The sequence below is a fragment of the Pseudochaenichthys georgianus genome, chromosome 2, assembly GCF_902827115.2.
Source record: "Pseudochaenichthys georgianus chromosome 2, fPseGeo1.2, whole genome shotgun sequence".
Classification (NCBI taxonomy): Eukaryota; Metazoa; Chordata; class Actinopteri; order Perciformes; family Channichthyidae; genus Pseudochaenichthys; species Pseudochaenichthys georgianus.
In genome coordinates, this window is record NC_047504.1 from 4,602,157 (window position 1) to 4,616,821 (window position 14,665).

Genomic DNA, 14,665 nt, shown 5'->3' on the forward strand with positions numbered 1-14,665 from the left:
TTTGTTAAGTTTGAAACCAAAACATAACTTTAATGCATAGACATTTGTACAACTGACTGCATGTCGAGTCAGATGCTTTATTTTGAAAGTCAACTCAACTTACACGCGGTATTGTGTTACATAAACCTTCTACCTTTGCAAACATCCACATCTCTGACGTTATGCGCGCGCATCGCAGTCACCGCATCGCTCTCTACCAAAGGTGCGTCAAGTCAGAAGGAGCCTGCTGAAATGTCACATGAAATATTGTAATTATGACTTCAAAATTAAAGCCTATGATGTCAGTAATAACAATCTCAACTACTTTGTTTTATACTACAAACATAAAGATCAAACAATAATATGAATTGTTTGCTGCTATAGAGAAGAAATGTCACAGAAGTGTGCAGGTAAGGATGTTTTTGTACATGTATGTGATTATTTTATTTTGAAAATGACTGCTAGCTTCATTATGTTGGCCTATATTCTTGTTGTCTTGACACTGTCAGTCAGACAGGTTGGTCCTCACCTGGTTTCCGCCTCAGGGAAGATGCTCTCGTCAAAAGAAAGGAGCCTACTCTCTGAAGGAAAAGGCCAACACTTAACTAAGTTTAAGCCCGATAATTAACATTGTAGAGATAGGTAATCTATCACTATGCTTGTATTCCCCCTAAAGTGTTATTGTTGCACAGTAATGCAAACAGGGTGGTTTACACGTCCAGACAATTCTATATATATATATATAGTCCAACTTTCAAAATATAAATTTACTTCAGCGTGTTTTACAATCTGGATAAGGAAACACTTTCCAAAAAATGAATTGTATATGAAAGAATATGGATCAACAATGACCAGTTCCCCAGAGCTTTATGTCAACATGTACAAATAATGTCATAATTCAGTTGGAGCTTGATTCTTGTTGTTTTGACTGCATTTCTCCATTGAGGGCGGGTCAGGCTAATTTCTGTGGACAAACCTCTGCCGCCCTGACCCTGTGTTTGGTCTCTACAGGGGCTCATTTATTCCAGCTGAGTGCATGCAGCTGCTGGTTGTCTCGGGGCCGCTTCCAAACCATTTGTTTCTGCTGGTGTCCAGTGCACTCGCTGGTAGCAGCTCTCCATACGGCCGGCCTAATTAGGGCCATTTATCCCATTAGGGAACCTGGTATTTCTGCAATGCTATGCTTTCAGCGGCTGTTTGCATCTCAAGATCCTTAGGGCTGATCATGTGCCCCTGCGAGGACCAGCAGTTAGACGTTTCAAACCAACAATTACACGGAAAGCCTCACACCACACAAAGTGGAATAAGCACTAGTTGAGTAGCTCTAATTAAGGCCTGTCAGTCAAACTCACCTGGAAATAGGCCAGAGTGGGCGATGGGTTACAGAGCGCTTACTCTTGCACAAAATCTTGTTCTTAACCAATAATAAAGATATTTTTGCTCTAAAGTATTTTATTTCACAAATAGGGTTTCATTCTTAGAGCCTGGGTATTCACTTGTTGAAATAAATGGCAAACCCTATTGGGAGTACTACTACATGTCATTGAAAGGTAAGATCGCAGTTAATTGAAAACAGGTACCTCATCACTTACTTTGAAAATGTATTCATGCGGCATTTAGGAGAAACAAAGCCCAGGACACCGCAGGCAGCTACCTGCACCCTGGAGGCCATGGTAATGAAGGTTATAACATATCAACGCGTCCCAAGACACAATGGTGACATTTCTGAAGACAGCAAAACATGGCCGCTTCTTTGTCGGAGGGCCTTGAGCTGGACCCGTTTTAACGTCCCCCCCATGGTGACGCTCTGCCAGCTGAAGCAAGCAGAAGAGCTTGAGCAAATTCAAAACAATATTTCAGTCAATACGGTTCATTATTTTAAAAAGGATTTATAATATTTATTAGTTTTGTAGACAGACACAAAAGCATAAAAGGCACAGATCAAGACAAGGCAAACGGCGTAATAATCCCAATGTTATACACACGTTTGACAGACAGTTCAGTTGACTCGACAGAAAAAGTCATTAAAAGTCACATCGTTTTGGTTCTTCTAAATAAATAAATAAATAAATAAATGCTACATCTTGTCTTTGAGATGTTGTTACGTGTTGTATAATCTTACATTTGATATCTCTGATGTGGATGAATAAAATGTATTCATCTATGAAGACAGAAAAGTTAAGAGGTGAAAGCAGCTTCCTTTTTAAGACAGTACATTAATACTTCCAAAAATTTAAACACACATTGAACCCCTCCATTTGTTAAAAAAACGAAAAGCTTTTTTCCTTTATTTGTATTAAAAACTGCTCGGCTAAAGATTAAAAGGCTAAGCGATTAATTAGCTTCCCATTGCAATACTCCATATTGCCATTTAACTTTAAAAATGTAATGCAGTTGTTGCCTTTAGGACTTTTACAGTATCCTATTAATTAAAAACGAATCACATGTCGCCGTAATCACTCATGGAACACAACAATCTGATTTAAAAGGCTAGCTATGCAGGGATTCATATCCAGTGTGCATCACCAGTGGACTCTTTAAGCCAAGTAGTCCGTGTCATTCAGCAGATACCCTGCTTTTATTGAATCAGTCAACCATGATTCTCTTACGATCTTAAACTTCTTCCTAAAGCAGCGCCTCAGAGTCCTTAAGTGCAGAAGTCTGGTTTCCTCTGAGATAATGACATGAGAGACTCCTTCCTCCAACTTCTGCACCACCTTACCTCCATGGTAGCGAAACTCCAGCGCCCTGATGTCCAAACAGGAAGCTTGTATGGCGGTTCCAGGTTCTCCAATGTCGGTGAATCTGTCCATGTAGACCTCAAATGGCCTGAACATGCTGGTGGGAATGTCCTCCCAGCTGTAGCGCTGCTCCACCTGGCTGATGTTCACCGTCGCCGACGTGTCCTCGTTGCTGATTCGTGCAAACACCTCCCGCAGCTGCTGCTCGTCCGTGTCCACGAAGTAGCTGTCGCCATAGCTGTCGTACTCCTTGGCGAAGTGCTCCCTGGTGGAGGGCGACATGTGGATCATGTGCCGCGGTTGCCATGGGACCACTTCCTTCTGGTCCAGGCACTCCAGCAGCCAGGCGGCCCACACAACGTCATGCTGGTCGGACAAAACCAGGTTCTTCACGCGCATGTTCTCCACGCCGGCAACCACGCAGTAGGTGTCCCGTCCTGGGTTTTGAACCACGATACCACCACACCTAATGAGGAGATGAAGACAATCATGAGTTCATTGATTATTAAGGTTATTTTAAAGTGTGACAATAAGACTTTAGAGACGCAGCAACACCATCACATAAGACATCAAATGCACCATTGCAGTGAGGGGTTCTGCTTGTACAACCTTAATTCAGTGGTTCTCAAACTTTTTCTGCCATTCCCCACTTTGAACAGGTGGGCCTTTTCAAGCCCCACCTGTTCCTCGCCGCTCCAATAAAATGGTAGGCCAAGCTTAAAATGGTCAAATGTATCGTTCTATAACAGGGGTCTCCAACCTTTTTTAGGATGAGAGCTTGCAGTGTATATATTTAGCACATTTTAACATTATTATATGCTTACCTTTAACCTTTGTGTGCTGTTTGGGTCTGTGGGACCCGTTTGCAGTGAAAAGAAAATGTATGATTTTTTTTTAAATGTTGAAGTTAAATGCATCAATCTGGTTTACTTTGAGCACAAAATGAATTTATGGATACAGCTCTCAACACTCTATGAAAGGGAGCTGTATACTTTTCAATAATCCAAACATCTTTAGAATATGATCACAACCAATAACAAATCATTTAAACTTGTGTATTCTTATCTTATGTTACCTAGTTAGCATTCTTTCTTTTTATTTATGCATTACTAATCACTCCCCTTTTAAACTGTTTACTGTCCTATAGTACACATTGGAATGATTTCTTACTTTATTTTTGTACAACTAGGCTATATTAAATAGATAAAGGTGTGTTTTCTCTCTCTCTCTCGCTCGCTCGCTCACAGAGGCTGTGTGCTCCTCCGTGGCAATGATGGCTTGCGTTAAAAGATAATAATAAACATAGGCCTATTTGTAAAATGGGGGGACACAAACGGGATTTCGAAAAGTGTCACGGTTAAACTCCTTATGAAGTGGTGAGGTGCCGCTCCTCATTGCTTTTCTTCCTGACTGTAACGCTGTTGTGTCTGTGTGTGCGAGCGTTTCACATGTGTGTATGAGAGATGTTTGCATATGTCTGCAAATGACTTTGGTTTCAGTTGTGTGTGTGTGAGCAGGCTCGGATTGGCCATCAGGAGATTCGGGACTTTTCCCGTTGGGCCGCTGCCGTTGGTGGGCCACTGGCTTTGGCATAGGTGGGCCATGGACTTTCACAACGCCGCTGCGCCGGTACCGCATCCGCCGCCGCAAACACCCGCCGTTGCGAGGCTCTGGTGCAGCGGTGCTGTGAAAGTCCACCGCTGTTGCGAGTCTCCGGCTGTAATAATCCACTACCGCCCGCGAGGACCCAGGTTCGATTCCGGCCTGAAGTCCAAAACATTTTATTTTTTTAAATAAAAAAAATAAATCTCCCGGTCATCGCGTCCATTCGCGACCTGATGCGGTACGATCAGTATGTTGTGCTGGTTAATGTTAGCTAATATTAGCTTACATAAGATATATATTGCTGTTTATCAGCCACACGGTTGACTTTAACTATCACAAAAGGCTTTCTCTACCTGGCCACGCCCTTTTCCAGCTCCGCTTTGGGGTGCTGCTCAGTGCCATTTAGGATACAGAACTCGACATCCTCAAACATATCCGTCTCCTTGGTAACCCCGGAGAGGTCCTGGTGCTTGAAGAGGTCGATGATCCCGACCACCTTCTTGGGTTTGACCAGCGGCTTGCGCTTCTTCTTCTGCGGTTCGTTGCCATCGATGAAGAGGTGCCGCGAGGCTAGTTTCCCAGAGGCCTTCCCGCGGAACTGGTCCAGCTCTGCGAGTGTCATGCACTGGTGCCACTCCTTGTCGTCGCGGATCTTCTCGATCCTGGGGAAGCGCAGGGTGCAGTTGGTTTTATACATGTCGCTGCCCACTATTTCCGCCGCTCTCACCTGGAGGATGACCGAGTTGCAGGGTTCGATGTAGACTTCTGGTTTCTCGGTTCCGCACAAGATGGATGCTGGCGGGTCGTTTTTCCGGTAGACTTTCCAATGCTTGGCTAGCTTTAAACCGAGGTCGTACAACTCCTTCATGGTGTAGCCAGAGCCGATGCGGCAGAAAGAGTGGAACACTGAGGGTTTCTCGCCAGGCTTTGGAGCTTCGGCGACGGCAGCTAAGAAATGGGACATCATACCGCCCCGTTTTCCTTTCCCCCAGTATCCGCCAACAATCAGCAGGTCAAGCTCATCCATCAAGCCATCCACATATTCTGGCTTTATTTTCAGCCATCCCTCTCCTCGCTTGTCAGGTTTGTAGATGGACAAAGGATCCTTCACCATGATCCCCTCTTCTCTGCTGTCAATGGCGTCATTGAGGGCGTTCACCACGTCCTGCACGGTTCTGGCGTCGGCCTTTGGTACCAGATGTATCCTCCCCTTGACTGGAGTGAAAACGGTTTGAAGGGTCTCGTGGCGCTTCTTTAGCGTTTCCTTGCCAAGCTTCTGGTCATTGACTAACAGCACGTCAAACACACAGAAGCACGTCTGTAGCTCAGAGTCGTCCATTAGCTTCTTGATGTCGAATTTGCTCCCTTTCTGCACGAAGATGTCCGTGGTCGGGTTGTACGCCATCATCTCCCCGTCGAGGATGCAGTTTATGACGTGGCTTTTAAAAACGTTGTGGATGTAAGGCGTCAGCGAGCCTTCCAGTGGAGATGCTCCAAACTGCTGGGTGTACTCAAAAGCGTTTCGACTGAAGTACTTGTACACGTCGCCGTCTTTGTGAAGCTGTATCCGCTCTCCATCCAGTTTAGTTTGAATGAAAAATGGGCTGTTTCCCATCTGTTTCTCCACATTGCGGATGTTCGCCACACCCGCCAACATCGGCTTGAATGCGGAGAAGAGTCCGATAGAGACATCGCTTAAAGACATGGAGGGGTTGTGGAGCTGCTGGCAGACTTTGTTTAAGTCCGTGTTGACATTATAGAGCTCGCTAGCATCCGGGTGGAAGACTTGAAGAACAGTTTCTTTGCTGATCCCGAGCTTCATGTCTTTCAGAATCATTCTGATGAGCCACTTCTGCTCGAGAGCCGAGCTCTGGGTGATGATGTGCAGCAGACTCTTTTTCACAAGACCTTTCTGCTTGCTAGCGTTGTTGATTGCTACCGAATCCAGAAAGTCGTTTACTTCTCTGATGCTTAGATTCCCTTGGCTGGTGCAGCGTTTCTTCAGCACAAAGTACGCCATGCCGGCAAAGTCTCCAGCTTCTCCTTGGGATGCAGTCGGAGCACGGTAGTTCAAAAGTTTATTGGCTTCTGGGCCATTCTTTGGGAGGCCTAAGACGTCGATATAAAGTTTAGCCAACATGCTCTCTTTGATGCCGTAAGCCATGCGCTCTCGTTCAAAGGAAGGGACTATGAGGCGCATAGCTGAGTAGAAAGAGTCTGTTGATTTGGGGTTGTCTTTGTGGAGGGCAGCATGAAACTTCCTCCATGACTCAATGAAATCCCCAAGGGTCTTGGATTTCTCTGGGCGGAGTTTAGTCTTCTGGATTTTCTCTAAGGTGGAGCAAAGATGAAGGAAAGGAACTTGAGCAGCGACAGAGGGCTGAGCAGCTGCATCACTTGTAGAAGATCCCTCCATGGTGGAATCTGTAACACGTTTTTAAAAAAAATGTGATTACCAATCCACTTTGTAGGTTGTTAATAGTTCATTCTTTTCAATAAATACAGATGGGCATTTCACTTGGATAAACCAAAGTATTTATCTTCAAATTGAGAAAATAATCTGCATTTAAATCAATAATGGAAAAATGTTTTAGTGGCATGTCTATTATTATTATCTAAATAAATGCGAAGAATGAAAATATTTGAGGTTAACACTTACCATATTTTTTGCATTTTATTTCAATATTTAAATATATTGGTTAAACAATTGCATTTTCATAAATAACCTATATCGTGTGGAGGTTAATGAGATGTTTTTGATTTCCACAATAAAACTGCACTTTGATAATGAATACAGGCTTAGTATAACATAAGCATATAAACAACACGTAATTTGCACTAAACAAATACAGTTCTCTTTCAGAAGAAGCTAGTCAAAAATACAAATCTGTGGTTTCACTTCTTTTTTGTTGTCGTATTAGGTGAAAGAAAATGGACTGCCTGCATCTCCTGTTTGAATAAATGAACAATGCAACACTGGAATCAATGGAAAATAAATATATAATAAATAAATATATCTACAAACCACGTGAAATAATTATGTTACCAAAGTCACATCATTCTTACAATTGCACTTACTACGTAGTTGCAGATCGTTGATCCTCAGAGTTCAAGCTTCAACATGTTGTGACTTGTCTCCAAACGGCAAGGGCTCTTTTATTCTGAAAAGCAGCAGGCAGAGTTAAACGAAGAATGTGAACGCAGCAGAAAGCATTACATTTAATAAGACGTTTAACATAAACTGTTCGTAATGGTTATTTGCTTTTGGGCGTATGTTTGAATGTATTATATTCACACTTCCTGCTTTCAACCCAAACTGCCAGCTAGTTCATTTTTCAAAATAAAAGTATTTGTTGTTACAAGACGTGTGCGGTGGAGCCTATAGTGTCGTGTTTCCATATAAGTTACGGGCACTTGCCGACAAAATAAAGCAATATTTATAAATAATTGCGAGTTCTTAATGGCAGCATTATGTTATATGGCTTAACATGCAGCTAAAAGTAAATACATTAAATGTTAGCCCTGCTTCATTTTGAAAAAACACCACCAAAGTGGGAAGTGTTTTTCTATAGCTTAAAATGAGGAGCAGTAACGATACATAACATTTAACAATAATGAAATATATGAGTTTGAATTGTTACCTTTCTCGATTTATCTTTCAAAGAAGAAGTATACGACGTGAGCTAGATGTTGACCACTTCCTGGTTCTCAACGTAGGTACGTGCAGCTAAAACGGCCCCCTAGAAACAAGACGGGAATCTTTGTGATTCGAAATATTTATTTACTTAATTTTAGTCTTGTAAATCTGACATTTTATCCATGTTTAATCATTTATAATAAATGCCATATTATATGTCGTACAATTATAATAATTGCATTTCCTCTCTGTTGTACATAATCTTGTTAATATATTACAAATAAAATTATTTATTTATGTTATATTACTATATCAAAAAGTGGTTTTCTGTCGGATTAAAACATAATCTCAAAAAACGTGTTCATTCTTTATTTACAGTCTTTGCCATGGTAAATTCCCAGCAGACATAGTACTGTTGTTCCACTTTGTACTCAGCAGAGCGCGGTATTGAGCTGCTATGTGAGCTTGTTTACCATCAGGGCTCTGGATCCAGTCAGCCAGGACTAATGGTGTAGTAAAAACATCGGAATGCATACTTGCATACCACAAGAAGGCGTTTGTCTTCATTACAATTCTTAGGAAGACATATTTGGATCTAAGTGCTCTGGTAGCAGGTAGTTGTATAAACACTTAACCCGTGTCCTTAAATAGGTCGATTTTTTTTTAAATATGATAATGCACATGACACATATTCTATCATGGGTGTACTGTACGTTTGTTAGTAGTGATATTTGGCCTGAACATTGTAGTATGTGTTGTTATTGTCCTTACATGTGATGTGACTTGTTTTGACAGCCAAAGCATTAGGTGGTTTCTGGGTTAATGCTCGCCAAGTACGAGCCATTACCTGTGAAGAAATTCAAAATCATGCCAGTGATGTCTTGTTCCCAATAAAAGTATTAGCAATTGATGTGCAGTTGAATCATTTATGTGGATGACAGCTTCAGTGTGTTAGAGCAAAACAGAGAATCCAGAGGCAAACTGTTCAGTTATTGACCCTAACCTTTGACCTGTGTATGTGTTTGCGTGTGGGTGGGGGTGCGTGTGTTTGTTAGGAGATATTTCACTGCAGAAATCAATAAAGCATGTCACTGGAATGTACTTGAATTCCAAAACGGACAAACATAAATACAAAACATATTTCATTACATGCAGTAAAAGTAAAACATCCACGAAAAATAAAGGATATAAGTACTTCTGTCAATCCTGAGTTGTACACAACTTAAAGCATTGAAAAAAACACATGTTTTCTTTTTATTTATTTAAACTTTAGTTAGTGATTCCTCTGTAAGACTGAAATACCTTCAGCCTAGTGGAAGGAAGTCCCTCACAACCCAAATTTGGTGTTGTTTCCTGCGTCCGACAGGGGGCAATGTGTGTGTCTGTGCAAGAGGAGCTCCTGAGTCAGTGTTGTTTACCTGTCTGTGCTGCAGTGGAGGATCCTGGGATATGTGTGTGTGGAGGGAGGAGGTCCATTTAGAGCTACTATATATGCTCCAGTAGTGAACCCACAGTGTGTTTACATGCAGTGAAGAGTTTATGGTGTAAGTACAGTATGTGCATGCACCGGTGCTGATGTGGGAGTGATGGTGGCGTGCAGGCTGCAGCATAAGCGCCCCTAACCCCCCCCCCCCCCTACACACTCTGCAGTAAACGACCTGTCATGCAGCATGCAGCGTTACATAAGCCCTGCTGGATGTGCTGCTGCACTGCAACTAGCAGCGAGCTACAAGACAGTAAACAACTGACGTCACTGCTTCCGTGGCATTCATCAGAGAGCACAGGGACTAAGGGGAGTAGGAGCAAGAGGAAGCGGTGGGGGGGGGCAGTTGTAGTGTGCTGGTGTAGGACTGAGTGAGATTTGGGCATGGAGGCACAGAGGGAAAAGGAGAGAAACAGAGCTAAAATCCCCCCTCGACATGGCCAATGATTAAGCAGTGCGTCAGCCTCCTCACTGAGGGACTTGTTGGTGATGTGTGGCACAGACTTTCATAAACACTTCCTGTCTCCTGCTGCTCGCTGACAAATTGATAAATAGGTTTGCCAAAAGGCTTCCCATTTATTATTTACACTGGTTGTACAGTTCATAAAAGATGCGCTTAAACTATTATAAACTATTCTCTGGAGGTCGCCTTTTAAAAACTACATCCACACTTATACACTTTTGTTTTGAAACGCATACATTTGTTGCGATGAGATTTTGTTTTCAGTACAGTATGTTCCCGTCTGTACTGTGCGTAATGTGTGTTCCCAGCAGTTGTTTTATGAACAGAGTGAAAAAAACAACAACCTCTGCGCTCATGCCAAAGCCGCTTCTGATGCCCCGCCGCCTCAAGGCGCCATTGAACTCCTCACCACATAATCTTACACAAATGTCAGGAGAAATGAGGACAGGGAAATCTGGTTCACCTCAATTGTAGAGCACAAAATGTTGTTCCGGGCAAACAAGACAGCACCCAGTGACCTTAGACTAAAATAAGATAGAAATACCCTTCCAAACTGTGATGCACCGTCTTTTTTTAACCTGTTTAATAATTGTCCCTTTACTCAATGTCATAACATGCTGTGTCATAATCGTTCTGTTTTTACATTTCCAATAAAACCCCTGTGTTTTCATCAGTCTGACTGGACAGCTAGATGCCCTATGCAGTAATGTTCGCTTACGTCATGTGGCATAATAGCAGCGGGGTCAGAAGGTCGCACAGCAGCCTTTCAGTGAGGACTCGGCCTCAGTTTGGGTTAAAGCATGAGATAACACACCATGCTGCATTTCAGAGAGACAGATGGTTACACAAAGAAGGTCAGAGTTAGATTATGTGCATCCAAGAAAAAAACTGCAGCTGCAGGTAGTTTGATCTTAGTGTTGATCTTTGCTGACCAGATGGATATTTTACAAGACATGCTACATAGAAATAGTCTGCTAAATTGTAACCACGTGATCCTGTTAATGTTTGTTATGATAACCATACCAACTCCAGTTCAGAAATCACTACACCTAGTAAATAAGTTCCAATCAGTAGATGAATGTGGAGCCTTATAATAGCTGAATATTTTTGGTATTGTTGTTGAAAATCAATAATATTGTTGTAAAAGAAAGTTCTAATCTACAGATACCCAGGTGTCATTGGGACTAATTAAGCCATGGACAATCTTGAGCTCTGTTGTTGTTTCCATTATCAGCAGGGTGGATTTGTTTGTGAAGGGAGGTGATGGCTTAATGGCATACACTTTCACACACTTCTTTCCATTGACACCTAAGCCTTTCTAAATTGTCATTTGCCCATTTGGCTGCTGTTGGATTTAAGTGCTCCATTAGACACCACTGATGCTCACGCCATTATGATTTACAACTTTAAACCCTGGACTGGCACTTCAGGATATGCATTCCCCTCTCACATATCAAAAAGGAAATGTGTAGATTATGATGGGAACTATATTTCATCTTGAGCTCCGGGATATGGTGTGCCTCAGGGCTCCGTTCTTGAGCCTCGTATTTTTTCCTTCTCGATGCTTCATTAGGTTCTCATCCTTCACAGCCTAGCTTAAAAATATGTTTGAAGCTGTGACAGCTGAGTTATGAATCACTGTTAGAGTATGTCACTCAGTTCATTAATTGTCACTTACCAAACAGACCCGCCTGTCTTCTAAATAAACATGGAGTGCTACTGTATGTACTGCTACTCAAATTATCTTAAGAATTAGTTTGACTGGATGATCCTGTGAAATATACTCAGTCCACTTTGTTTGTATTTTTGCTCATTAAGTCTGCAAGAGTTAAATACATAACTTAGATTTTTAGTTTCACATGGGACACAAATAAGGATCTTTAAGGGAAAAGTGTTGTGTTGTTCAAGGTTGCATTTTCTAGAATAGGTCACATTGAGTGCAGGTTGAGTGAAATTACAATGTCTATATTATATATATAAATGTCCCCTGTTTTCTATAAAGGCTCCCTGAAACATGTCCTTTGCAGCATTGGCATTTATTGTCAAGCTTTTTCTGCCAGTAAGGTCACGTTATTGATCCCACTGTGTGTTGACGATTGTGACTGTAATTGTTATCCATTACAGTGTCCTTATCCAAGTGTTTTCAATGAAACCCGATGAATGATTGAGCTCTCGGAGCGATAACTTCTGGAGTCACCTCTTTTTACTGCTATCATGTCACGTCAAAAGCCGTACACATACCATACTAACAAGACTGCACCCTCTCATGCATCTTATGTAACATTGTGCTTTCACCTGCCCCACTTTAAGATACTGCTAAAAAACAACTCATTGCATAACACGCAAATTAATAACACAGACATTTTCTGAGGTATGTTGTTGGACACGCGGGTCAAACTTTTATATGAAACTAGGGAATGGTGCCAACACAGTAAGCCGTGAAGATTGATCTTATTACTGTTAAGCTTTGAACCTTCCTCTATGTTGTAGCAACATTCCAGCACGGTTATTCACCTTCATTCATCTATTTATGGAATTCACATCTTATCTGATGAAACAACAACAACAACAACAACTGATGCATTCCACTTCACGCATTCTACATATATCATGGAGGCGATCCACTTTATGCTGTTTGTTTCTCTGTGTTTTTAGAATGTTGACATTTTCTTCAGGTCGGGACATTGGCACTAACTGCACGGGGCCAATCTGAGACACTTGGCCCACTTCCTATAATCCAATGAAGAACTGGAGAATCTAAATCTGGTCATTTGTAAACAAGCATTTACTCACAGCTTCTTCCCTAAAGCTGGACTGTCAGCCCTGTCTGCATGTTTTTTGCAAGTGCAAGAATTTTAAATGCTTGTCCAGATTTAGCAAGGCAAGGTCACAAGATAACACAACCAAACTAAACTATCAACACATATGCCTTTATGGAGCGTTATAAACCAACACTGCTGGACATTAGTAAAATGTGTAAAATGTTATGTTTGTAAGATATCCTACCAATCGTTGTATGAGCATACGTTGGAGGCAGCCATAAGAAAAAAACAGGATACATAATGGCTTCCTTATTGTAAAGGACTTTTTTTGGTGGCTAAAATACATTTAGCTGCTGCCCACATTCACAGCAATGCATCGCTTAGCTTCTTAGCCGATACTCTTTCTCTAAACTGGTTGCATACTGACTACCATCTACTGAGGTATTACAATGACTTCAATTAAGTAGCCCATACAACCCCACTTAAAACATCCAAACTTTCCCTTTAAGGTTAATGTGCTAATCTTTTCAATGAGTCCTTGCTGTTTGAATTGGTCCTTAGCAGTTAGCATGTTTTGCTAGTAACAGATCATATAAGCAAATTAACTACGTACATTTTGTAGAGATATATTAAAATGACCATGTGTCATGCTGCATCAACATGGCTGAAATGTTTGAGCTCATTGGACCCGGCTACAATTAGCTGTTTCAAATACAGTCAGCCACCTGCAACCCTGTTCACCTCGCAGCGCTGGCTTCTCTCCTCAATAGGACAAAAACAAGCATCAAGTTACATCCATGTTTTGTTGGAAAAAAAGCAGCCTTTTAACTGCTCCACTCATACGACATGCAGACGTGTTATATATGGTTGTGTAAGCATGAGATGAAAGGTCGCGCTCTGTTTACAGCACACTTGCCATTCATTCAAAGATTATCTCGTGTTTATTGTGTTTCTTTTGGACACCTTGGGGCAGACTATCAAGGGGAATTGATTCCACAGCTGCATCTCTCTCTGCACCTGGTGTTGATTCGAGCGTGTGATCACGGCTTCATTTGCATGTTAGGAGAGTGTCTCTTGGGCAGGATTCGCTGGAAAGGTTTTGGGTACAGTATCTTTGCGTGCCACCGCTCTCCAGTAAGCCCCTCTGAATGTGTGTCTCCAACTCTTTTCTGTTCTGTAAGCTTTAGCCTCGTGGCTGGCATGTTTGACGGATGATTTACTTGGCTGCTGCGCACGCAAACATTCCCCCAGTGTGAACTCGGTACGGTGGGTGCTGTTGTGCTGCTGAATGGGATTCCTATAGGTACCAACTATCCCTGCTAACAGGATTGGACCTGCTCGCGAACTCCTGCAGACAGCTGCTGGTGAAAAGTTCATGTGGTGCACATAGGAAGCATTTGCATTGGTGAATAACACTCCTGTCTGTACAGTACAATGTGCAAATAATCTAAATCATACCAGCTGGCAGGAAGTATGTGACTCATGTACTTGCTTGATTAAATTAACAGAACTGATATAAGCTCTGACATTAAAGGAAACTCATATTCTCATTAGGGACGGGTGGCGCAGTGGTCTGTGCATCTGATCATCAGATCAAGGGGTGCTGGGGAACTCCAGTTCAAAACCGTTGTGTCCTTGGGCAAGACACTTCACCCGGATTTGCTCCTGTGGGTATTGTCCACAGTACATGTATGATATCAATGTGTACTTGTAAAAGCGCCTCGATGACTGTGAGGCGTGAAGATGGACGGTGTGGCGCAGTGCGCTGTGCAATGATCATCAGATCAAGGGGTGAAACCCGCCGCTGCTGCGTCTGTAAAGCCGGTGTGTCCTTGGGCAAGACACTTCACCTGAACTTGCTCCTGTGGGTATTGTCCACAGTGACCATTGCATGTATACAAAATATATGTGTAATGTGTATTTTTAAAGCGCTTTGAGCACTGGAAAAGCGCTATAATAAATGTAAGGAATTATTAACTATTATTATATTTGTGT

General features: G+C 42.1%; 1 protein-coding gene across 1 annotated transcript; it reads right to left on the bottom strand.

Moving 5' to 3' along the window:
• Positions 1-1,861: 1,861 nt before the first annotated feature.
• On the bottom strand, positions 1,862-8,057 carry lig4 (ligase IV, DNA, ATP-dependent). The gene is made up of 4 exons (XM_034098450.2): positions 7,967-8,057; positions 7,404-7,486; positions 4,679-6,749; positions 1,862-3,186 (listed from the first exon to the last, which is right to left on the bottom strand). The coding sequence occupies exons 3-4, from the start codon at positions 6,739-6,741 to the stop codon at positions 2,517-2,519; spliced, it is 2,733 nt and encodes a 910-aa protein (XP_033954341.1). The 5' UTR covers positions 6,742-6,749; positions 7,404-7,486; positions 7,967-8,057; the 3' UTR covers positions 1,862-2,516.
• Positions 8,058-14,665: the final 6,608 nt, after the last annotated feature.